The following is a 27421-nucleotide window of genomic DNA, read 5'->3' on the forward strand; positions in this document are numbered from 1 at the left end:
ATGGAGTCCTGTCCTGTCGAGACAGTTGATGATCAGTGAGATATAAGAGGAGAGAGGATGGGCAACTGACGTCATACGTTGTGCTTCTACCGCGAAATGTTTTTTGTTAAATATAGTTCATTTTTAATGGGTAGAGGCATCGAAAGGTTCAATGTAACTTATTAAACTGGAATTGACGGTATTTTTCAGACACATAGGAGGGTAATGCTTTTGAAATACATAAACTAATAACTAAAACGAGACTTCTTTTACTCTGTTGGAATATTTGTTTTCTGGAAATAATTTTTAGATTAATACTGTTCATAAATGCATTTAATCGCCCACTTCTGATTTATCATGTTGATTGGAAGTTATTTATACATCATAAAACACAACCTTGTTTTGTCGTTAATTATATCTTGTATCAATATAGTAAATGTGGTATCTTAGAAAATAACACTGAATAAGATGAATATAAAGTTTAGAGTGAAAACCACAGACAATTAAGTTTTTAAAACAATATTTTATATATAGGCCTACTGAACTTTTAGCCTACTTTTTCAATCTTGTGAACTTACACATTACTTTGTGGGTCAACTAACAGTATTAAGTTTAAAATAGATTTCTGTGATATATAATTTACATTTGTACAGATTATATATTATTAAATTAATTAGATTGTTATTATTAATAGAAATCTTATATCAATGTAATTTCTATAATGACTACATAATATAATGATTCCAATATTTTTTTTTTACAATAAGCAGTGCTTAATTTACAAAAAGAATCTGTATAACAGTTTGCAGTCTCATTCACCAACCAGATTTTCTTTGGTTATGCTGAGGAGTAGGTGCACAGCATATATAGTCTCACTCAGTTTCCGTTTTTGCAAAGTTGCATTGCTGCATATGACCTCAGGTGAACTAGCAAATGCCTTTACATGCTCACTCCTGGAGCTGTCACAAAAATTGAGCATCTTGGTACTTGAACTGCTAGTAGCTGCTTTCTGGCCCAGTAAGATTGCACTTTAGCTGTGTTTAAGAAGAGTACAGTGTTCAGTAGCGATTCATGTAACCCTCATCTTTATTTGCAGTGCTAGTTTAGTCCCGCCTTCTTCCTGTTTGCCACAGCTGAACAGTGCAGCAGCAACAAAAAGCAGCATTTGATTTCAATGAGGTGTGAAAGTGGAAGTTATGTCACGTTAAACAAGGTGCAAATGAGTAATTAAGTCAAATAGGCTGACTAAGATAAGATTTGAGTAGATATTAATATAAATGCATTAATATAAAAGTTGTCAAATTTACAACCCTTCAGGATGTGTTTGCTGCTTTGAAAGAAAAATACAGTGAAGTAAAACAACTGTCGTCTTTTCAATTCAGAAATAAATGCAAACAGCAATGTATTGCAATTTTTATTTAATTTGCTCAAACAAAACAATGTTAGCATGTAAGAAACTTCTAATTAACATGAAAACAGTATGGTACAACATGAACGATAAAAAAAGAAAGATAAGGAAACTGAAAACTGCATTACAAGGACATTCGGTTGAATCTGACCAGCACAGTCTGCTCATAATCGAGTCTCAATGTACTGACAATACCATCAATGTTTTGCTAAAATTGTTCAACTGATTTCCATCATGATAAAGATCATTTCTCAGATCCCACCAGCATACACGGTCTTAACCATAACACAATCCACACTGTAATGCAACAGAAAAAAAATGACACTGAGAGAAGAATGTGAATGCATGTTTGATTTTAAACAAAGATCGTAAAAGCGTCCTTTGTAACTCACTGAAGCGAAATGCAAAACAAATGAATAAAGTTATGGCAGGCCCTAAATTAATACTCTCTATATATACGCTTTTACATTTTTGACATATCAAATGCAACTTCCGAACAAGGCACAAACCATGAAGATCACAAACAGGTTTATCCAGGAATGAATCAACCCTGATCAAAACATTTTGCTTAACCTAATATGACCTCACTTCTTAACCTAAAGACCAATCAACAATAGTTATCTGTTGTCAAAACAAAGGTGGATCAGGAGAGTGTGACGTTCTAGAGATTACCATTTAGCTTTGGTGATACTGCCGATCAAAAAGTGACGGCCATCTTGTCAGCAAGAGAGTCATTTGAATTTCTACGGGTTTTTAAAGTGCAATCAATGCTGTAAACACTCTATACAAACGTTCTGATTCCTTGAGAGATTATTTTCGAGTGATGGGTTTGAACTACTCAAGTGGAAAAAAAAAAAAAACTACAAAGGATTGACAAGTGAGCATGGCATGGGGGAAATGGATAACTGAGGAAAAATCTGATCTGAGAGAACGTCACAAATGTTCTCAGTTATTCTCCTCAAAATTTGCACAGCCTATAATCACACTTCATGTTTGTACAAAGATTTCGGTCTTAAAAAGCACATTTCCCAATAAAAGTTCCCTAACAAAAGTGTGTTGGAAGATAAAGCCCCTCTGAAAGAAAAAGTCGAGTCGAGTGCCTTCCGGTGTGCAGAAAGAGGTTAAACAATAAACGATTGGACGAAGAAAAAATCCCATTCAAAAAGATGTGTTGCTTGGCCCTCATTAGACACTCCAGACTTGTTTAGCTGGTTAATAACACCCCATGCAAAATGAATAATTTGCCATACATGATCTTTCACATCCTTGAATCCCAAAATAAAAAGGAAAATGAGTAAAATGTCATACCCCTGCAAATTTATTATGGCTATAAAGAGGTGTCTGTTGTGAACTGCACTTTGAGAATGCTTATGGAGAACATTCATCCACAATTTGAGGGCAGAGTGGATGATCAAAATAAAAAACGAACAAAGGGACAGAAAAATGCGTAACAATGCTACACTTATTGCTTATGAACTGAAAACAAAATTATTTTTCGTGGCAACCATTTTTTCCCTTACCGTTCATAAGAAGACATGCACTGAAATCGAAAGAAATACGAAAAGAGCCTACGGTGAATAAAAAGTTCATAGTATTTCTGGTTAGCACTATCTACAGATACGGTCTGAGCTGACGTTGACGTCAACCTTAACTTCGATTGGCTGAGAGGATTTTGGTAGAGAGCTACAATGATGTACAGTAGAAAGGCATTGTCCTTCGTGATCTTCCCGAACATTTAGCGAACACACAAGACGAAGAAGGTATACAGGTAACAGTGGATCATTAGAGACAGCCTGTGGAGCATTCACTTTTGAAAAGAGAAGTCTGAATAATAATGAAAAACCGACCAAAAGAGCGAGTAAGCTACCTGATGTGGTCATGGCGTACATTAGAACAGGTTGACTGAATGACTTGCAGGTATAATGTTTATTTTGTCATCACTTTAATGTACATATTCTGGTTAAAATAGTAGGAAGACAAGCTTTAGAGTCCTGCAGCAATAGACCATACTCGTTTGGTTGGCCAGATTCAAGGTTTTGCTCTATACAAGGCCAACTGAGTTAACATTACTTCACCACCACCATTACCATCTTTTAAATTCATAAACAAAGCCTGCCCTTTGCTAAACAATGTGCCGTAGAATGAATGTCATCTGCTTGATTTACAATTTCACTCTTCAATGGTTAATACAGTATGTAATTCAGTAATAGTTTGTTTATTTTCTTTCCATAGTAAAAGTCATCCATTGCATACTGACAGTCACTTCCTTAAGACTGTTTCCTGACTCCCCTCAAGATGGGGCTTTTGGTGTATGGCGTTGCTTTGAGGCGTCTGGTTATCCTCTCGCTGATACGCCTCCTGTGCCCCCACGCTCAAAGTTTGTCTTTCCCGGCATCATACTTGACAGATCCACCGAATCAACATGGTTATTGTGATCACCACTGGTTAAAACTGTAATTTTCCATTTTCATTGCTTTTGAGATAACTGAAGCTGACCTCTGAAGTGACAGATTGTGATTAAAAAATACAGGTGCATCTCATCCTCCTATGCAGAGTTTGACTTGCCCAACTCCTCCCTGATTGCTGAAAACACAAAGACGACAAAAGAATTAGAAACAGTCCTGGTCAGATAGGTACATTAGTTAAATTTTACACTAAAAATCTTACAGTCAAAGTTTTAGACACCTACCCATTCATTATTACTATTTATACAACAGTTCTTTCTGGTTCTTGAATCTGATTGGCTGAGAGCCATGCGATATTCTAGTGATAACTGCACTCCAACCTTTTCACCGTTTATATCACTCCGCTTGAAGCAACTCTCATGGTGGCCGAGCAAATCCACCATATTTTTTTTTTTTTTTTTACATATACTACACTTGTTGTACCATGAACTGTATTTTTAAGAGTTTTTTAGGTGAAAATGTAGTCGTTTAGACCTGAAATGTGACTCATATTTAATCATAGTGCCTATTTTACAATTTGTTTATACGTTATTGGAGATGCAAGCTCCAGGCTGTCAGTGGCCATTCAGTGCTCGTGTACCCGCCGAGAACAGCTTCATCTCAGCCAGTGCTCCGGGGATTTGCTGCTGGCTCATAGTGGTTAAACATGAGATATAATTCATTTTGTGTACATTAAACAGGCAATCTTTGTTCTTATTAATTACTTCTTTCTGAGCAAATCGAATTGGGCTGTTAAATGTAATAATTTAATATTAAGGCTATATTTAACTTATATCCTGTAGAGCACTGCTTTTGTATATTTGACTGAATTGTACAATTGTGTTTATTTCCTGTTGTCATTTATAATGGCTATTGTTGTTAATTTAAATATCGTTGTTCAATAAATATTATTTTGCATAAACAATGTGTTATATTTGGTATTTAGAAAGGGTCCATTAGTGCGTAATATGGATTGCATTTATACGCCATTACAGTGAATGTATTTATAATTTTTTTTTTATTTATTTATGAATTTACTTATAAATAAATACATCCACAAATATTAATCAATAAATGCTCAAATAAATTATTATTTGCCTAGATTATAGATTATTTCTAATTAAAATTCTGTAACAGCAGTTTTGTTTGTATTTAAAAAAAAAAAAAAGGAATAATAAATTAATAAATGAATACATTAAATAATTAGATTTATATATATATATATATATATATATATATATATAGCCTTTAGATCAAATGTTTTTAAGATCATAAAAAACAAATTCAAACTTTTGACTGTTAGTCTCAAGTATTTTTGTTTCTAAAGTATAAAAAAACCTCAATATGCATTATATATATTGGGGCAGTACAACACAACAAAGTGTTACCATCAATAAGTTCTTCTTTCAGCTTTGATAGTTCCTTCCTCATCTCTTCTAGAATGTCCTAAAAAGCAAAGCAATACATTAAGAATTTGATTAGAATAATGTTTGTTACATATAAATCAAAAGGAGTCAAACTGAACTGTTTTCATGTCAATAAGATTGCATTTAAGACTAAAATATATACAGCAGAATGCAAGAGAAATTAGCTGGCATAAGAACATTGTGCCAAGTAAAAATACGGACATGACCCTGTGCTATGAGTTCTTAATATAGGCTGTTACATCAAATGCTTTAAAAGTATTAAATGACGAGAGATCCAGATGAGTAGGTGTATGTCATATCTCAAGTCAGTTTAATTACAGCTGCTATTAGTAACTCTTCAACAACAAAAACACTCTCTGAGCACTTGAGGGGGGAAAGCTAAGGCAGACAGAGCTGAGCGACTTGAGTAACTGTGCCCTCAGATAAGTGAGATTCCTACATATGCCTTCCATATCTAACATGCTCATTCATAGAGAAGGGAGGTATAGCCTTTGTAGAGAGGACTATAATTGTACACACCCACATAAGCGTAACTGCACTGTGAACCAGTATTTCTCCGTCGTTTTTTTAGGAAGTGCTGTAATGAGAAATTGTACCACTAGCTTTGGTAACACTTTGCCAACGTACTGAGGAAGTGAACAGCCCCCTCTATCAAACCCGAAGGGCTAAAAGGTTAAATGAGTTTCAGTTCAAGTTAGTTACTTGTTGGTTCTAAGAAGTACCTGTTTCAATCTGTCGTAGTCAAGAGCTTCTGTTGGCACCCCATTGGCACTTATGGATCCGGTAGGAGTTGGTGTAGACCTTGGTCTAAATAGAAAAGATATGGTGTGAAGCAAAGCTATTTTAGTCACAGAAGTCGACACTGTGCAGTCAAGATGCAAGGCAGAAGTTTAGTGACACGCATTAACAGTCATTTCATATGCTGTGTAATTTTACACTGTTACAGCACCAATTATATTGGTGATTCAAAGAATATACACAACATTAACATGGAATAAACTCAAGACAAAGTGCAAGATATGTCAGATTTCAGGTACTTGAAACTCTTGAACTGAAAAGGAAATTCACACATCCAGACACATCTGCATAAATGGGTGACATGAAAATGAGACTTGAGAGGAGCTGCAAAATTCATCAAAACCCACATTTGCAAAGTCAACCCCAACTAGAAAATGGCACAGCAAACCAAAAGCTTGAGACACGATCCTCACTTCAAAACACACAATGCAGCTGCCATATCACTCTCATGCTTGTCTGTAGCTGAATCAGACAGGATACTATTGCCAACACAATAATCACCATTGGGTGGAACATGGGAAATTAGGGAAATGACGCTTTATCTATCCCATCGGAAAAGAAATAAATGCTGAACAGTGGGTTGCCTTGTGTAGAAAGGAAGTAGAAGTCAAGCGGATAAGAACATTGTGACACAGTTTAAAGAAAGAAACAAATTACAGAGCAAAAGTTCATGAGATACAAGAGTGTACTGCCTGAAGTCTTTGTAACAAAGCTGTCTGCATTTTGTATATGAGAGGATATTTTCCTTTCTTGGCAGAATAAAACAAATTAAATGCACATTTGTGGGGGGAGGAGGGAGCATGTTATCTTTGGAACCAGGTGGACAAATTGGCAAGAGTGGACAAATGCTCCAGCTTTCTGATATGACCTTTGACGACACCTAGTACTGCACAATTTATCAGGACGCTCTAATAATGATACTATGGTTAATCCTTCATAGCTTCCATAGCAATGAAAAGAAAAATTCAAATAGGTGTTTCTCTTTAACTATGTGCACTTTATTTTAACAGGGGGTGATTATTAAAATTAACAGAAGTTAATGAATATTATAGTCGTAAAAATGTATTACTTTACATTATGTATAGATTTTATTGTTTTACTATTGTCGCATATGTGAAATTATTATAAACCATTTTAACATTTATATTGTGTGAAAATTATTTATATGCACTACCATTCAAAAGTTGGAGATGGTTTGAAAGAAGCCTCTTATGCTCACCGAGGCTGCATTTATTTGATGGAAAATACAGTAAACACTGTAAAATTGTAAAATTTAGTATTTACTATTGTAAAAGTTTTAGTATATTTTTAAATGTAATTTATTCTTGTCATTCCAGTCATTACTCCAGTCAGTGTCACATGATTCTTCAGAAATCATTCTAATATGCTGGTTTGGTATTCAAGAAACATTTATTATTAGTATTAGTATTATTACAATTGAAAATGGGTGTGCTACTTAATATTTTTGTGGAAACCGAGATACATTTTTTCAAAATTCTTTCATGTACAGAAAGTAAAAAAGGCATTTATTTGATAGAGTTTTTTGTAACAATGTGAAAGTCTTTCATGTCACTTTTGATCTATGTAATGAATTTAATTACTGAATAAAAGTATTAATTTCTTTAAAAACAAAAAGCAAATTACCACTCTCACATGTGCCGCCATTTCCTTTTTTTCCCCCAAAAAAGTCCACAGGATCAAAAGTGCTCAAAGTTGAAGAAACACCTAAATATTAAATATGCATCTTTGTTATTAAAGCAGCAGCAATTTTGGGAAGCACAACATATTTTATTTATGCCATTTCATGGTGATTATATTGTTGGCAACAGCAGAATCCTTGTGTATGGAAAAAAATGAGAATAACTGTAGACAATCACTGCACCAACCCTCACCCTATTTAAAGAGCACTCTCAGCAAACAAAGTCTAGAAAGAGTTCTCAAACTAGCCTCTTATACCTGTTTAAGGAATCATAGTACTTGTCAGTACCCATCTGATTTCTCCATGGTGTGTCCCGTCTGTGAGAGTAAAGAGACTAACCAGGTCAGAGGTCAATAGTGTGGATCTGAACTATTTATTTTCATAGTAATCTTCTGAATGCACTAGGTCCAACTCAGGTGAAAGGAGAAATATTTCTATTTCAGTGTAGCCCTACTGTAAAGTGCTTCAATCATCTGTATAATTGTATGTGTAAACGCCTGAATGGATGGCATATACTAAGCAAAAAGAATAAGCAAATCCTTCAAAAAATGCGGAACAGCTCTGGTACACACAGATCTGATGAGAAGCAACAGCACTGTGTTTTAGTGATTTCAAGCACGGGACCCGACTGCCTGCATTCTGACATGCGATTGTGAGGGGCCCCCCGGCCACAAGCACGTGATGCAAAGCAGTCGAAGCAACAATAATTCAAAGTAGCTTTGAGAAAGCGGGACCTGCCGAAGAGTCAGATCCCAAAAGCAGGACATTTTTCTTCAAAAGGAACTATGAATTTGTGGAGGTATAACATGCAAATTATTACCTTCCAATGACTGGTGATTTGCTACCATTCATGGTGTTTGTCCTCTCCCAAGGCTTTCTGGGCATATCTGTAAAAAAATTCAATGCAATGTTACATTTTATGATACTGGTATTATTATATTCATCAAATAGCCATCTTTCTCAAATGATTTTGCTTCAAGATCCAGTTAAAAAAAAGCTGTTTTTACATAAATAAAAAAATCCTTAAAAAAATAAAATTTATTTTAAAAATTACCATGAACTGCACAGGATCAAAAATATGCTAAATTATGCTAAAGCCATGTAACTAACATGTGTCAAATGAATCTGCACCAAAATACCACAGACTTTGAATGAACAACAAACAAAAGATATGGGAAACGTCACCTCCCTTTTAAAAGTTGATTACCCCATTAATTTTGCAAACCTAATGATTCATAAAGAGCATTATTATTTAGTTTTATCATTTATTTTTAGCATTGCTTTTCCCCTGCTTACCTGGTGTGCTACAGGCTGACACTTTTGGAGTTATGGTAGCCTCAATGTCATCCTAAAGGAGAAATAAAAAATATATATATATCTTTTTGAAAATCCATCACAAACTGTTTGATCAAATCAATGAAAATTAAGAGTAGCCTATAATGTACAGGTTTAGTCAGAGACTGTATACAGCTGAATGAAGCACTACATTAACTCACAGCTTTCTGCTCGGGCTCTGGTGATGATCCCTTCTCAGCAATTCTTCTCCTGTATCAAATCAACGATACATATTCTTACATTTCATTACATTTCTGGATATGATACAACATTTCTGATAATTAACCTCAGAATTTTTTTTTTTTTTTTAACTAAATTCCAAGGCTAATCATTGTTTGAAAACTAGTCCCTGCTTCTATCACTGCAATCATTCTGGCATTAGAGACAAACGTAGTTCACCTCCTGGCCAGCAGGGCGCTCATCTCCTCCATTAGACCTCCTCCTCCAGGTAAAGGACCATTCCCACGGGATGCCTCAGGCTTGGCACCACCAGAACTCACCGCGGTTCCTGCAGCTGGAGCTAGGGGCTCATCACTCTACAGTAACAGAGGATTTGGTATTGAACATTTTTAGCATTTTTGATGATGTTCACGAAAAACTTCAAGACGTTATCTGTTTTAAGGCCCTGATTTACTTCAAGCGAACCAAAGAACAAACTGGTGTGATGTAATTTTGAACAAAATCAGGGAGTTTGAAACAGTTTGCCAAAATAAACACCTTCGAACTACCACTGGCGATAACATAATATGTAGGTGTGTTATGAGGCTCCACCTTCTTTGACGTGAAAATCTTTTCCGGTTCATTTCTTCTGTTTAGTCCGTCGAGGTCAGCCGCAAGTAAAGACTGACACTGACGCTGTTTTTTTCATGTTTAATACTGTAAAGCTGCTTGCTTTAAAGCAATCTATTGTATAAAGTGCTATATAAATAAACGTGATATGACTTGACTGGAGAGCCGAATTGCAGAGCTTGTGCAAAATATCCACATCACTATAGACCTTATTTACAGCAGCGCCATCTTTGATTTTTAACTGGAATGAAAGCGAGGATGTGAGGGATACACGTTTAATGCGTTTATGGATTGTTCTGCTAAGGAAACACTGCAAAAATATCTTTCCAAGAAATTTCACTAGATTAAAACTGCGGACAATATGAGGTGTGGAAAATTATAAGTGATCTATGAGCTTTACACAGCTTTTTACAGCAGATGCCATTGAAAACACAGTAAGTCACCTAAGTCACAGTAAGTTCATACCTGTAATGGCGCTGCTCTGTATAAGGTCTAAGATCATATGGTTTTTAACTGATGTTTGCTTTTGCTTTTGTTTTTTTTTTAGTTATTGATAGGAAAGCACACAGCACATATTTACATATTCATCTAAACACCGCTCCCAGTATTATATTCTAACAGTACACCGATGCAAAGGTATTTCAAACTTTTTTTTTTTACCCCCAAGGAAAGGGGAAAAAGAACTTCGCCATGAGTATATCAGGGCATTTAGGGTGCAGCGTTAAGACATTTAAGGTGTAATTCAATCCAAGTGAGAGTTTTACAGGCCTCAAACCCTTACCCTTGGCACTTTCTTTAGCTTGGCTCCAGCAAGGGCGGCTGCAAGCCCAGAGAGGCCCTTGTTCTCCTCCGTGGTGGGCGAGGGGGTGAACAGACCCGAGGGCAAAGGTGGGGCAGGGGGTGGAGGTGGTGCTGGTGGCGGAGCCTGACCTGAGGGTGGAGGTGGTGGCCCAGGGGGAGGGGGAGGCCCTGTTGGGGTAAGTGTGGGGGGCAGAGGTGGTGGGGGAGGAGGGGGACCAGGGGGTGGCGGAGGTCCAGCAGTGGTGGGAGTCACAGTAGAGCCGGGAGGGAGGGGTGGTGGGGGTGGAGGGGTTGGCATCCCCTGTACTGAATCTGTAGGGACAAATAAAAAAAGAACATAATAGTTAGGATATTTCTTTGTAACTTTCTGTGCTGATCAGTTAAACTTTGATTTGTTCTACATTCAGGACTGTTTTAACTTTTTGTTTTTGCATTGTGAAATAGATGTGAAATGATTGTAAAATGAGCTAAATGGATGTCATAATATTATATAATATAATACATACACTGCCGTAATAAGAATAATAACTCACATCCAAAGCTCATTCATAATAGTAAACACAGACAAATGACATTAACACGACTGAACACTTGTCCATAGCTGATGATCATTATAACATTATACACAAGGACGATACTGATGATTCATGGGAACATGAAACAAATCTGTACATAAATTTAACAAAATGAAGAAAAACGCAGAGTAATTGGGGTAATGGTTTTGTCCCATCTAATCCTTAAAATGTAACTTTAAGGATTGGGTTAGTTCACCCAAAAATGAAAATGATGTCATTTATTACCCTCATGTCGTTCTACAGCCGTAAGACCTTCGTTCATTTTCCGAACACAAATTAAGATATTGTTGATGAAATCCGATGGCTCGGTGAGGCCTTTATTGAGAGCAAAGCAATTCAAACTCTCAAGGTCCATAAAGGTACTAAAAACATATTTGAAACAGTTCATGTGAGTTCATTAGTTCTATCTTAATATTATAAAGCGACAAGAATACTTTTTGTGCGCCAAAAAAACTTTAACTTTAACAATATCTATATGGGCCGATTTCAAAACACTGCTTCAGAGCTTTACGAATCGAATCAGTGAATTGGAGCACCAAAGTCACATGATTTCAGCAGTTTAGCTGTTTGATAGGAGATACGAATCACTAATTCGAAACAAAATATTCATAAAGCTCAGAAGCTTCATGCAGCAGTATTTTGAAATTGGCCCATATAGATATTTTTGAAAAGTCGTTATTTTGTTTTTTTGGCACACAAAAAGTATTCTTGTCGCTTTATAATATTAAGATAGAACCACTGAACTCACATGAACTGTTTCAAATATGTTTTTAGTACCTTTATGGACCTTGAGAGTTTGAATTGCTTTGCTCTCAATAGAGGCCTCACCGAGCCATCGGATTTCATCAACAATATCTTAATTTGTGTTCCGAAGATGAATGAAGGTCTTACGGGTGTAGAACGACATGAGGGTGAGTAATAAATGACATTATTTTCATTTTTGGGTGAACTAACCCTTTAAAGCTGATGTTGCATCACTATGTATAAAGAGTAAAAAACTTCACAATTTAGGAAGGTGCCAGTCTGACTATTTTCATGCACCCCTGCCAAACACAGTGAAGTTAATCATATTAGTGTGTAGAATTCAGCTCAATGTCAAGATGCATCATGCATATGAAGTGTGAAGTCTAAAACCTCTTCTATAAATAATTCAGAGGAAGAGTTGATCTTATTTCTTCTTTGCTGATGACCTGACCTCATATGAAAAGCTCCACTTATTGTATGCAGTATGTAACATAAACCTAGTCAAAGATGAAAAAAAGGATTAATTTTAATTTCGTTTAAACGTTGCTTTTTAAAATGAGGATGTTTCATGAATAAATGTGTGAATGTGAATAATAACCAAAGAGGATGTAAAGCAGCCAGTTATAGACCATGTAAAGCTTACTGTGCAATGACAGTTTACTTCTACATGCTAACATCTAGACCTTCTTTACCATAAACCAATAATCAAAATGAGATGGTTGTGATAAACAGCAGGAAAAAAAAAATGATGAGAACTAAAGCGAAGACATTCGCTTTGCAATCTGTGAGATTCAAAGTTTCACGAGAGAGTGGAGATGTGTTTTCATGCCATGCCATATCACACAATTACAGGCCACACAAACGAGCATCCATCAAACCGATAATCACGGGAACCAGTACAACCCAACAGACAAGACAAAACAGCAAAACATTTCCTGAGGACTTTCATATTGAGCCAACAAGCAATCAATAGTAGCCAATTGCAGCCAAAAGCAACCCAGCTCAACATGGCAGGCCCCCTCCTCGAACCCCAATTAGCGGGTTAGTGGAGGCTGAGCGACACAGAAGAGGCCTTACCCGGCTGGCTGGGGAAGTCAGCAGGCTGAGTGGGCGGCTCTGGAGCACAGGAGCAGGAGTCTCCCAACCCAGAGTTTACAGAGTGCTCAGCAGAGGCGGGGAAGGCTGTGGAAGGAGAAGGGAGAACAGCAGGCTGGGGTGAGGGACAAGACACAAGGGGAGCGATGGGCAAGGTGGGTGAGGGAGAGTACAGGGGCGGTGGTGGGGGTGGCGTCGGGGGCGAAGAGAATGGCTGGCCAGAGACGGGGGATGAGGTGTGGAAGTGAAGCGAGGTGGGCGGCCCATTGGGCGCCGAGATGGGCGAAGGGGGTTTCTGGGAGAGCGGACTGGGGGCTGGGATTGCGATCATCGGGCGAGGGCCCGTTGCCTTCCCAGGGGGGCTGCTGATCATGACCGGAGGGGAAGGCGGTAAGGGAGTAAAGTTGTTAGCTGTCCAGATGACAGATTTGGAGGCCGGAGCTGATGGAGGAGGAGCTGGGGCAGGGGGCGGCGGTGTGGCCGGGGCAGGTTGTCTGCGAGGGACAGTGGCGTAATGAGGCAGGACCGGGTGGAAGGCGGAGCCCAGCGACGTGGCGAATCGAGAGGCCGAGTGACGCAGGGGCGGGGTCGGAGGAGTGGCTGTGGAGGGTGATGGCGTCGGTGGAGGGTAGCTGGGTGTGGAAGGAGAGACGGGTGAGGAGGAAGTGGTCTTGTATTCGGGAGGTGGAGGAGTGTAGAGGGTGCTTTCAAATGCTGCACATAACCGGAGGACAGGACAGGACAGGAGGGAGGTAGCAGCAACCGTGCAAAGGGAAAAACACAAGACAAAGAGAGAAAAGGGGGAAGGAGACAGAAGAGAGAAAGGGGGCAAATGAAGCAAGAAAACCAGCAGAGACCTACAAGTCCATCATATGTTCTTATTTCTGTCTATGAACAGGGAACACACTTGAATTAGTACAATCGGTTAGCTGTAGACAACATAATGAACTGGAAAAGACAGGTCAATTCCAACACGTGGGCAAAATGTTACACAAACATCCTGTTTAGCATGTAGTACTTTTAGGAGACCGAAGGGTTACTGTACTGCTGGATGCATGTCACGTGAGGTTAGCGTCTCAGCATCATCACACACCTGCTAAAGGCTAGTTATCCACTCTCTGCATGGCAAGAAAATGATAATAGATAGAAGTTATGCTAATGAAAATTTGTTTGTTTTTTTGCACTTTATACGGCTTAATATCACATTAAATTTAACAAATTTAACCCAATACTCATACATTTCCACTGAAACAGCATCACTGGTGAGCAGTGGTTGGGGTAACGCATTACAAGTAACATGAGTTACGTAATCAGATTACATTTTTTAAGTAACTAGTAAAGTAACGAAATCCTTTTAAATTTACAACAAAATATCTAAGCATTTACTCATCTCTCTTGCACAAAAACAGTGAAATGCAATCTCAGAATATTACGCAAACCTGCAATAAATAAATATATTAAATTAAACAAATATACTTTATGCATTTAATCTCACTTTATTAACCAATGTCTTTGCTGCTGACCTTCAATGATCCAGTTTAGCCATACTAATAAGCAAAAATGGCTTTAGATAAACATCAGTTGTGTTTATTTATTTTTATTTTTTTTAATTTATTGTTGAAGTAAGAGTGTTGAACTTTCTTCTCCTCCGATCCAGAATGACAGCAAAGCATAAAGGTTTGTTTGAGCTGCGCCCTCTACTGTTGCATTTCCTTCAGCCTGAGGCTTATTCGTTTAACTTTTGGTGTAAAAGAGCCTTTACATTTGCCAAAAATAGAACTTTTTTATTGTTATGAAAAATCAAACAACAAGCCCAGCCCAGGTGAAAAAAAGTAATGCAAAAATAATGTAACATTACTTTCCATAAAAAGTAACTAAGTAACACAATTAGTTTTTTAGGGAGTAAGGCAATATTGTAATGTATTACTTTTAAAAGTAACTTTCCTCAACACTGCTGGCGAGTCATGAGCTGTGTACAAATTCACAAACTTATACATTAAAAGTATGTACAAAATAGTCAAAATAATGTGAAAAAAAAAATGTTAAAAAAAATGTGAAAAAATGTGAAAACTATACTACCATTCAAAAGTTTTGGGTCAGTAAGATTTTTTTTAATGTTTTAAAAGAAGTCTCTTACGTTAAAAAAAAAATGCAGCAAAAACAGTGATTTGCAAAATATTATTACAATTTAAAATAATATATATTTTAATATATTTAAAAACGTAATTTATTCCTGTGATGACAAAGCCGAAGTTTCAGCATCACTACTCCAGTCTTCAGTGTCACATGATCCTTCAGAAAGCATTATAATATGCTGATTCTGTGCTCAAGAAACATGTTTTATTATTATCAATGTTGAAAACCCGTTGTGCTGCTTAATATTTTTGTGGAAACCGTGATAAACTTTTCAGGATTCTTTGATGAATATAAAGACGAGCATTTATTTGAAAAATAAATCTTTTGTAACATTATAAGTGTTTTTAGGGTCACTTTTGATCAATTTAATGCATTCTTGCTGAATGAAAAAAAAAAAAAAAAAAAAAAAAAAAAAAACTCCTTCAAAAAAAATTCTCTCTTTTTTATATATCTTACTGACCCCAAACAGTACTACTTTGAACAGTAGTGTACATAAATACATCACAATACGGATGTTATTAAAGGCCCGGCTTAAAGTGCATCACTTGATTTTATACAATATACATGTCTCTCTATTTACTAGTGCAAGGCAATATAATTTGCAATGTATTTATGGTTGTTTATATAGGAAATGCATGTAAATTCATGTTTTGGTTTATAGAGAGTCTGCACTGTAAGAGTCACTGCCTGCCATATGTTGGCCAAATCTTTCTGCTCTAGTGATTCTCATAAGCAGCCTGCAGACACAGCTGCCCTCCTGCTGCGTGAAGCCCACCACGCCCCCTGAGCATTCTTCAAAATACACATCAACACAAAGGCAAACACAAATTATCATGCCCTACATTCAGGTCATCTCCTTATTAACACTTTGCAATTGTTCAAGCTGGCTTCATGACTTGAGTGCAGCTGATTTCTGTTTTTTCCTTGTTTCAAATGATAATGTAACCTATTTGTACCTTACTTTCTTCCATTTCACTTGCCTCTTCTGCGTTTCTACACCATTAGCTTTGACAAGCAGACCACATGACCCGTGATGTAGTGCAGTATGTTCACCAGAGTGACTTAATGAAATTCTTCCACTCCTAAAGCACAGGCGGTCACATGGCAAGACCAATCGGCTGTGCTCTAGAAGGACTAATCCAACTTTATTAAATCAACTTGTGACTACGGATTCTCACATTCACTGTTTTTCATACTAATGAGTTTATTTGTTTACAAACTATTGCATATTATGCGCTGAAGTGAAAAAGTGAACCATTTTGGCTATAATTATCCATTTACACCTTCCATTAAATAGAAGTACCTGTATTCACTTATCCTTACTAGTGCCTTGACTAATGATACAGATTTTGTTGCACACATCCGGCAGAATCTCAGGGTATTTATTTGATAATCCTTCTCCCAGACACAACTCAGAAGTCACAGAGTCAAGACAAGATCCACTAACAAATACAACTGCCATACAGAAAGACTTCATAACAGACAGATAACTCAATTTAGTGTCAATTCAACAGTCAGAATAAAACATTAAGAGCACCTACCAGTCAGTACTGCAGTGAAAAACACATCAGCTGCAGACTAGCTGTACAATGATTTGTCTAAGCATTTTAAAAAACGACAGTGAAAACATTTATGTGAGGAATCTGCGATCAGGAAAATGTTATTCTTGCCTTCCTTGAGAGCTTTTGGGAGTATGTAAAGTGAATATAACTGTTCTAATCTAATATAAGGGGAAAGACTGTCTCTTTCACAAATCTGACTGCCAGTATGTTAATGTCTGACAGAACCAGTTGAGTTAGTAGTCATTTAGGTTCAGTACATCCCTGAGCAAACTATACTGTATTTAAAAGCTTTCTGACTTGGTACTGAAGTACTTCTGACATCCCTTCTGTGGAATAATGCATCTTGCTATATGCAAAAAATAGCATCAGTGGCATATAATACAGATTTTTTGATGCAAAGATCACACATGCACCATGCTAAACTGCTCAAATGTTTAACACTTGAATGACAATTATGCCCGTCAAAGCCTGAGGCCTGACCTCTCATACATTGTTTGTGGAATAAACACCCCATCCCCCATAGAGAAGAAAAATGTGTATTTTTGGACAGCGTATGATTCTGAGAAATGTATGCATCTAATGTGATGAACTCAAGTATGCTGTATATGCACAATTTTATAACAAGCCTTTTAAAGTAAATCAAAATTTACCTTATTTACTTACTCATTGAAAGCTCCTTGTCTTATTGTGAACTATTCATTGGTGCATGTTATTCTAAAGCAAAACTTTACTTTTCTGCTAATCTCATTTATACAGGCTATTGAAAATATTAACCAATAGCTAAATAGCTATTAAAGGTTTGGAACAACTTGAGGGTGAGTAAATGATGACAGAATTTTCATTTTTGGGTGAACTATCCCTTTAAGCCAATGTTTTAGCAAACTTGAATTCAGTCTACATTCTGTTATATAACGCACACTTTTCATGATCACATCTCAATGGATCCCAAATCGATGGATCCCAAGTTATTTTTTTATTGAATATCCTGTTTCTATCAGATCTAGATGTCAAAAGTAAAACAGGTTACAGCAACATTCGTACTGATGCTTGGTAAGATCCACAGCCCCTCTCTACTGTCACTTAAATTCTCGACACCCCCCCATTCTCGAGTCCTGGCAGGTTACCTATAATAACCTAGTGGGCTGTACACAGGAAAGTGCGAGAGAAATGTGGTTAGTTTGTGACGCTCTCCCTGAGTTTCATCATCTTTCAAGCTGTGGATTCAGACTCTTCCAACATACTGACAGATGGACACGTCAGGAGAAGATCACCTATTGATATAATAAGACGCAAGGAGGTAGTGTCCCTTTCCTTCCGTCGAACTAGAGGCCAAGCACATGCTAAAAATATATTTTACAGCAAGAACAACAAAAGGAAACATCCGAAGTAGAGATGCACAATATATCAAGACACATTGATTTTTCAGGCAATTTTTTTTGTTAAAACTTATTGGTGTCGGACAATAAGGGATATGTTTTGGTCACTCATTTCTGCCAATTTTTCGATTTTATATAACTTTTGCCATAATTTATTTTATATATATATATATATATATATATATATATATATATATATATATATATATATATATATATATCTCTTAAAGAGATAGATTGCATAAGATTTAACCGTTTAGGAGCTCTGTTTCTTGAACACTTTCCTATAATAGAGGTCCTACCTTTTTTATTCAAACAAACTTTTTTTCTTTAGTACATCTCCAATTGAATAATTATCCATATTTCATTTTATTAATTATTCATTGCTTTTATTATATTGTTGTGATGCTGCTTACATTCACTTAAACATCACAACATTGATTTAACGTTGGCATTTATTTGAGTTTTTGTGAATGTGGCGTTATTTTTAGACAAAGTAGTACAGATTTTTAATCTGTTATCAGCTTTTTATCGGTTATCAGCCATAGTATGAAAACAATTATCAGCCAGAACTGTAAAATCGGTGCATCCCCAGTTCGAATGCATAGTTAACATTAAATAACATTAAAAATAGTTTAAAATTGAAATTTCAAGGGCGCAATCACTGCAACACTGTAATAAATTATTTCTAATGGACACTAACAGCATTTCACAGGCATTTGCATGCTCAGCATAGTCTACAACAGAAGAAAAGCCACTTGTATTGTTAGTTTGTGTTAAAATCTCATTCATCTTTTGACCCCAGCCCATCCTGTCTACATCTTATCTGTCAGACCTGTCTATAAAAAGAGATTGGAGAAGATAAAGATGCTCACCAGGCGTTGGAGATGCGTCTCCCTCTCTCCCAGTCCATCTGCTCTCTGTCCAGCTGCTCTTGGTGCTCCCTCTCTTGCTTCTCTCTCTCCACACGCTCTCTCTCCATCAGCTCCCGCTCGGCGCGCTCCCGTTCCTGGCGTTCTCGCTCCAGCTGCTCCTGCTCCTGGCGCTCACGCTCCAGGCGGTCCAGACGTTCCTGCTCGGCACGTTCCCTCTCCAGCCGCTCTCGCTCCTGACGCTCCCGTTCCTGACGTTCCCTTTCCGTGCGCTCCCGTTCCAGCATCTCTCGCTCCAGCCTTTCCCGCTCTAGCCGCTCTCGCTCCAGTCGTTCCCGCTCTTGCTCCTTCTGACGCTGGAGCTCCTGCAGCTGCCTGAGGACACATAAGAGTAGAAGGGTAAACCTACAACTTTTCAATTACCAGGTTACATCTTTATCAACCATGCCACAATGCCGAATTAGCAAATTCTGATTTGATTTGGGTAGTTTTGGTACTACATACACTACCACAAAAGTTTGGGGTCAGTAAGAATTTTTTTTAAAAAGAAATACTTTTATTCAGCAAGGGTACAAATATATTGATCAAAAGGGACAGTAAAGCCTTACAGATTGTTACAAAAACATTTCTATTTTAAATAAATTCTGTTCTATTAAACTTCCATCAAAGAATCCTGAAAAAAAAAAAAAAAAAGTTTCTACAAACATATTAAGCAGCACAACTGTTTTCAACATTGATTTCTATGTTTCTTGAGCAGCAAATCAGCATATTAGAATGATATCTGAAGGATCATGAGAAACTGAAGAGAAATAAATTCACAGAAATAAATATATTAAATATATTAAAATGGAAAAAAGCTATCTTAAATTGTGATAATATTATATAATATAGATTGTAATACTTATTTTTTACTGTTTTACTGTATTTTTGATCAAATAAATGCAGCCTTGGGAGGCATAAGAGACTTCTTTCTTAAAAATCTTAGACACCAAACTTTTGAATGGTAGTGTAAAACTGTTAATATTATGGTGAGATTCAATGATTTTTTATAAAAAATAAAATATTTAAAATATATTTAAATTATTATTAATATTATTAATTACCAATATTACCATCATTCATTAATATTACCAATATTAATTTGAATATGATATTAAAATTCAATTTAGTTTAAGGGCCATTCATGCAAAATTAATGGAGAAATCATAATACTCAAAATGGTGGCAGTAGAAGTACTTTGTTTACCCTATAACGTGCAAGTGAAGCTGGACTAGCCTAAAAACTATTTTATGATTTGAGCTAAATAAAGAATAATCATAATGCCACTGATTTTTATAGATAATATTTAGATGATCAATGAGATACAGATGATTTAAAACTAACCTTGAGAAACTGTTTTGGTTTGTTTCAGTATCAGTCAGTGTATAGCAGGAGCCTATTCGGAAAACAGTTGTTTGGGGCCGTTAACAAGATGGCCTTAAAGGGCCTTTGGGACATTTTCAGTAAGAAAGACTTTTATGAGCTTTTATAGAACAAATAAAAAAAATGACTTCCTTTCTACCAGATCTGGAGACAGCGGATTACTAAAATCTCAGTACATCACATCATACACTAGAGGGCAGCACACTCAAATGGATCACAGGAGGTGTGAGAAGTGCCAACTTCAGCACCAGACCAGCTCGCCTGCAGATGTTCTGCTAAGTAAGGGTTTATGAAAGATTTGCTTGTCAGTCCTCTTGTGCTTAATCAGCATCCAGCACATCCCCATGCCCAGAATTCCAGTGTGTAATTACATTAGAGAGCCAGATACATTTAGACTGTGGAGAGCAGGGACAGTAAATGAAGAAAAATGGGCTGTTTGCAGCTCTGGCTCTGAAACTGGACAGATGGACCTAATTTGAAGACGAGGGGCAGAACAAACTGAAGAGCACTCATGAATGAAAGCAAATCAAATGCAAAGAGCCTAACAATATAAAGAGGACATGGTGTATTATTAGGAGTTTAACATCAAAGTCACACACACTATTTACCAGGTTGGTAATATAGTACAAAATACAAAGGGTTCCTATTCAAAATTATTTAAATGACTAGTAAAAACTGTCCAGAATAGGGTATTTTCTAATGGCAAAAAGGAAAGCATTCTGTTATTTTTCTCAAGGAAGCATGAGTAAATAATGGCACTTTATTTTAAAATCGAAATTATTCCTTTAAGACACCCACTTTAACCTTTTGTTAAATTATATAACCACTGAGGATCTTCCTTTGTGTTTGTGAAAACAGACAGAAGCTCACTGAACTTATTTTCTGCCAGATTTCAGCTGTCATTGAAAACTGGATATGTGATCAATAATTAGACACATCAGAGCCTCGTCATTTTGGGTTTGCATTAAGACAGGTCTGTCCGTCTGTCAAATAATCTCCCACAAATCTTTTTGCATGAATGGGCGTACATGATATCATTTCCTGGGACCTTGCCAGACACACCTTCCACTCAGCATAATAGTCATAGCAATGACAAATATCAGCTCAGGTGCAGTGACATCATGCCTCCACAAGTTCCCAAAGAAGAGAATAAGATGGGAAAACCACACCCCAATCTTTTAAAAGACCCCTTGAGAAGAGCACGTTTACACCTAAGGCTTTAACTGACACAGTCACACCTGCTATGATATAGTCACTCCTGCTGTATCATCAGTCCCGTCACTGAAACCAACCTCAAATCTAAGACCAAATCTCATAACTAAAGAATTCACAGTACCATAGTATGTTGAAACGGTAATAGTTCTGTTCACTTACACTACTGTTATCACTTAAAATTTTTTTTTCAAATTAGGCTTTTCTGTTCAGTTAACTGATCAATGTTAGCCTCGATTCTGACTTAATGGTTTTTCATTGTAATATTGCTTAATTTATTAATGTCTTTAAAGTAAAAGCGGCAAGAAAAAATTCTTTGCAATGTATCACTTCAATATAACCGTAAGAACAAATTGTATTCAATTGACCTAACAACAGCGGTTACTTAACTACGCCCACCGCTTTTCAAGGACAGGGTACTCTATCTATGTCTGTCAAACAAAATGACAACACAAAGTAATTGCCTAAATTGGAACTAGTGTTAATGAAAACTGCCCAAACACACACACTATTCAGTTTATTCAGTCGTACATTTTTATTTAACGGAGTGAACATCACGGAATCACGCAAGTTTAAAATTAATGAAAGCCAATGTTATAAAGACAGACAAAGTCTGATCCAACTTTTGCATTTTTCGAGATTACCAGGTGATTTCGGGAATGGAACGAACAAAACTCCATTAACTAGCTACTCTGGATATTTAAATTACATGTGCCATAAAAACACCTTTTTAACCATAGTTAAAGGAATTTGCCTAAAAATAAATTAATTAATTAAAAAATTAAAGGAACACTCCACTTTTTTTGAAAATAGGCTCATTCTCCAACTCCCTTAGAGTTAAACAGTTGAGTTTTACCATTTTCGAATCCATTCAGCTGATCTCCGGGTCTGGCGGTACCACTTTTAGCATAGCTTAGCATAGTTCATTGAATCTAATTAGACCGTTAGCATCTCCTTAAAAAATGACCAAAGAGTTTCAATATTTTTCCTATTTAAAACTTGACTCTTCTGTAGTTACATCATGTACTAAGACAGACGGAAAATGAAAAGTTGGAATTTTCTAGGCTGATATGGCTAGAACTATACTCTCATTCCGACGTAATAATCAAGGAAATTTGCTGCCGCACCACGGGTGCAGCAGGCGCAATGATATTACGCAGCGCCTGTGACCCCGTTTGCATAGGGAGCGTGCCTTGCAACCATGGAGACATTTGTGAGAGGCGGTGCGTAATATCATTGCGCCTGCTGCAGCCATGGTACGACAGCATCCTTGATTATTACGCCGGAATGAGAGTATAGTTCCTAGTCATACTGGCCTAGAAAATCGCAACTTTTCATTTTCTGTTGGTTGGAAAATGAGCCTATTTTCAAAAAAAGTGGAGTGTTCCTTTAAAGCTTGAAAGACAAAATGGCAGATAGCAACAACGCTTCTCTGTGCAACTATTAGGGGCCGTTTACACAATACAGTTTTCAACCAAAAATGGAAAACTTAGTGTTTTGGCCGTTTATTTAAACGACAACGGCGTTTTGAGGGCTAAAAATGCGAACTTTTGAAAACGGGTTTAAAAAAGTTCAAGTTTTTGAAAATGATACCGTTACCTGTCTCTGTGTAAACTACAAAAATGCAAATCTGTGAAAACAGTGACGTCATGCGGATGCGTATTACGTGTTCAGTCTATAGGCGCGTAGTGTTTCTTTACAAAGTGACATTGCCAACTACTGGCCTGGCATGTGTAATACAGCGTTTTTAGTCATTTTTGTGGATCCTTGTGAATGGGTATCTTTTTACCTACGTTGTCGTCTGTATGTTAAAAAAGCAAAGGAAAACCTTTTCAGTTTTTAGTACATCGTTGTCATGTAAACGTTCCCTCAGATCGGCTATTTGAGGCTGTCAGTCATCTGTCGTAAGGTCAATTTTAACCACTTTGAGCAAATTTTACAACCGCACCAAGGGTCAGGGCTTAGCAATGGGTCAATTCTTCAACATCTGAATTGCAGTTGGGTTGAATCGAGGGGAATAAAACTATAAAGAGCTAATCATGAATCCACAAGGTTTGGAAGATCTTGCAAAAGGAGTTTCCATATGCTTGGTCTACTGCCCGAGTTCTCTATATCTGCTTAATTTAGTTGCCTTGTTTCAGTTGTTCTTGTACCTGGGCTCCCAGAGGATGCATTCTAAGCCACTCCATTATGAAATGCTGTTAAGGTGTGGATTGCTGAGAGCGTGTCCCACTTCCCCCAAAATCCCTGCTGAGCCTGATCCATGCTCTCAGAGATGTAATTAAAGAGCAGAGGAAGCCTCTCTCATGTCTGTGGTAATATACTACCTCAAAAGTTCAGGGCAGCCATAGCCAGCCATAATTCACCCCCGAACAGGGTATTACAACAAGCCTCCTATAGAGATCAGCGTTGACTTCACACTTAACAGAAATGGGGTAAAAATGGACATGATATTAGAGGCCTATATTTAATTTTAGGTAAACATGACAGCGAGGATGGGTCATGACACATATGGGTCAGTTGAGGTTAACTGTTCATGATGCAAGTGCTGTGCAATCCCAGAGATCCTACATGGATGGAGGGGTCATAGTAATATAAAGTGCTTCTTGTTTTTGGAAACTGCTGAAAATAAACCCTGAACAAACATCACTTTAAACCAAACTGGCGTTTGACCAACAGGAAAAAGGATTTATTGGATCACATGTGCACGCTCCTTGTTTCTTAAATAAGAACGACACCCCAGCCCTGTTCGCACCATTTTGGTTGAGTGCTTTATTTGTGCCTAGTCACATTGGATACATATGCATTCCCTGGCATAGGAGATCACAACATTCTGAAAATAAGGAGCAGCACAAACACTTAAAATTAGAAGCGGGATCTCAGGCGAGAGACTGGAAGGGGCCAAAATATGGGGTTGAGGGGTTCAGCAACACTAAAGTCTTACGTTAGTAGGCCTTTTTTCTCAAGTTGGGCCTCATTTTCATATGTGAATTGAATTGTATTTTATGTCCTGCCTCTTTCTGATCATGTCAGGGGAAATAAGCACCCTGGTTCTTCAACATTCCTATGCATTTACATAATAACCCCTTTCAACAGAACTGGTGGTCACTTAAAGGTACTTAAATGTTTTTTGTTCCAACGCAATGACATAATGAAGCATGACTGGGATTGTTCTCATGTTTTGGAGCAGACCCAGACATATTTGTCAAAGGGCCATTCAGTATTCTTTCAAGGAGAAGTTAAACCTGCCCACAGTCAACAAGTCAAGAAGTCCCTATAAAAATAATAAAAATGATCAAATAGCAAGCAATTGATCAAAACAATACACATTTGGAATCAGCACTTGTTTAGAGCACTTCTACTGCCGTCTAGAGCATTTTGAAAATAGGAAAAACTACAAGCAATGCAAAATTTGCTTACTTTTTTCCTCTCAAACACCCCCTTCTTGAGCATGGAATAAGGGCTTAAAAGATGGGAAACATGCAGCAGATCCATTTATTGGCGTCTCCGTTCCTGACATCAGTTACCAAGGAAACAGTAGCTAAGGGAGTGTAGGCGGCTCACAGCCTGATTCAGAATGTCTTCCAACAACTTACTACAACAGATTCTAAAGGCAGTATGACTTCATTGGATTTTAAACAGGGTGATAATACAATACAAAATACAGAAAAAAATGAGAACGAAAATAAAATAAAAAAAAATCATATTTTAAAGCAATATATACAGATTTTTTTTTTATACCAGTGGTGCTTAAGTCATCACATTACACTGCAACAAAAAAAAACAAAAATAAAATAAAAAAAAACCTATTCTTAACGAGCATTTTTTGTCTAATTTTCCAGTAAAAATGTCTAAAAATATTTGAAACAAGATAATTTTACATTTATCTTCAGAAAATGTATCTTTAATACAAATGTATCTTGTCTTACTGAACTGGCAGATTTTTCACTTGTATTGAGTATGAAGTGAAAAAAAAATCTGTCGGTATAGTAACACAAAACACACTTCTATTCAAATACACTAGTATACAATCTATGAAGGCAAGTTTTATCATACGCATGTCTTTATACACATAATGTATATCATAGTCTCAGCCTCAGACGTCACACCCACGGACCGTTGGCTGAACGTCTGATGCATATGGCACACTTATCTGGAAACACTTCAGGAGTATCGAAGTCGTCATCTGGTTGGTTGAATTATACAGGATGTCCGGGAGACGTGTGTGTGTGTTGCGTTCTTTAACGGTCCGCCTGGAAACAAATGCCATGACGCCAAACCCCCTCGTAGAAGAAGAACGCTGTCATGTTTACAACTGTGACAACGAGCGCTTATCAGGATTAAATAAATGCTGGATTTTCAAAAGTATGTGAAGTTCGCAGCTCCATTGTTGCAGTAAACTTGCACAATGTTCTTGAATTTATTAGATGTATGCCAGTCTGTTATTGTTGGTACATCGACTTTCATTTTCACGCCCCTGAACCTGACGCGGAACAAAACGAACTGTGATTGGTTGCGTTACATGTCAGTCAAACATCTTCTTGGGCGGTCTTTGGCCAATGAAAGCTGCGATAGAGTCCAGACCTTCTGCCGTCAGTCTGAAGGTCTGGCTATGTGAGACTATGTATATCATAACTTGAAAACAACAAAATCATGTATGAAGATTAGTGACAGGGAGAAGAAAAAAAAAAAAAAAAATCAAGTATGCAAAAGAGTCCAAAATACAGGGGAAATGACTGCAATCTTGAAAAAAAAAAAAAAAAATGAAAAAAAATCGGAAAAATAATTAAACGTAGAAAAGAGGCCAACATTGATTAAACAATGACAGACCATTGTGAGATAGTGAGCAGAATGAGCACCATATTGAAGTCTTTTTGGCAAATGCAATTCCCCTCTCTCCTGGAAAGTCCCAGCAATTTGGTTAACGTTGGCTGTGTCCAAGCTAAGCCATATGGTGTCTTTTGCAAGGCTTCCTCCAAAATTTCAACAGATTTGGGCCCAGCTCTCTGATTCCCCTTACACAGAAGGAAGAACATCTTTGAGTAGAGAAGGCAGTGCAGCACATCCCGAAGGAGCTCAGAAAGCAGGATGTGGGCTTTCTGCAGCTGAAGGGTCATTCATAAAGAGATGACAGACATCCGGACGTGGCTGCCGAGCGATCTGGGTGCATTATTGTGCTGAAGTGTGAAGAAGTGGCGATGATTATGACAATCAACTTTAAATTATGCCATCAGTCTGTTAATGAGGTGGTGGCTCCATTCTTGCCTTGCTAGCGGGATACGGTTGGGAAAATGGGCTTTTGTGTCTCCACCTGACAGATGTGCTGAAAGCTGGCAGAGCAGCAAACCTGTATCAGCGTCCTGCTGACTATTTTTATCCTTTCATTATGCCACTTCATGTCTTTTTAATCAAATACTAATACAGTATATTTTTGGCTCACAGAACACGAGTCGACCCACATGTCACTGCGGTCCTGCTGGAGTGAAGATGGAGTTAAAACAGCCTGGAGCCAACAATCTATATCTTTATACACGTAATCCCCTTGAAAACTGTAATCCGTGATGTCCTGGTGACAACAGACACAGCTAAATATTTATTTTTCCCAGCATGAAAGGAACACAAATGTAGCATGTCTGAGTACGAGGGATGGCATGCACTTCAGACCAAAAAGGGTATAAATACGCCATTTTTGAGGTCGTGTGAGAATATTTTTTTGTCATCATTTCATTGTGAGGTTTACAAAAATG

At 37.3% G+C, this 27421-nt stretch overlaps 1 protein-coding gene across 1 annotated transcript in view; it reads right to left on the reverse strand.

Annotated features, from left to right (window-relative positions):
- Positions 1-1380: 1380 nt before the first annotated feature.
- Positions 1381-27421, reverse strand: part of enah (ENAH actin regulator) — a 67778-nt gene continuing 41737 nt past the window's right edge. Inside the window, exons 5-14 of the mRNA XM_051873940.1 lie at positions 19050-19415; positions 13077-13813; positions 10661-10992; positions 9490-9626; positions 9252-9300; positions 9052-9103; positions 8576-8642; positions 5981-6065; positions 5220-5277; positions 1381-3970 (exon numbers count right to left, since the gene is read on the reverse strand). Of these exons, the coding sequence (XP_051729900.1) occupies positions 3933-3970; positions 5220-5277; positions 5981-6065; positions 8576-8642; positions 9052-9103; positions 9252-9300; positions 9490-9626; positions 10661-10992; positions 13077-13813; positions 19050-19415 (1921 nt within the window). The 3' untranslated portion in view covers positions 1381-3932. The remainder of the gene's footprint in view (positions 3971-5219; positions 5278-5980; positions 6066-8575; positions 8643-9051; positions 9104-9251; positions 9301-9489; positions 9627-10660; positions 10993-13076; positions 13814-19049; positions 19416-27421) is intronic.

The sequence above is a fragment of the Ctenopharyngodon idella genome, chromosome 20 (genome assembly GCF_019924925.1).
Source record: "Ctenopharyngodon idella isolate HZGC_01 chromosome 20, HZGC01, whole genome shotgun sequence".
NCBI classification, from domain to species: Eukaryota; Metazoa; Chordata; class Actinopteri; order Cypriniformes; family Xenocyprididae; genus Ctenopharyngodon; species Ctenopharyngodon idella.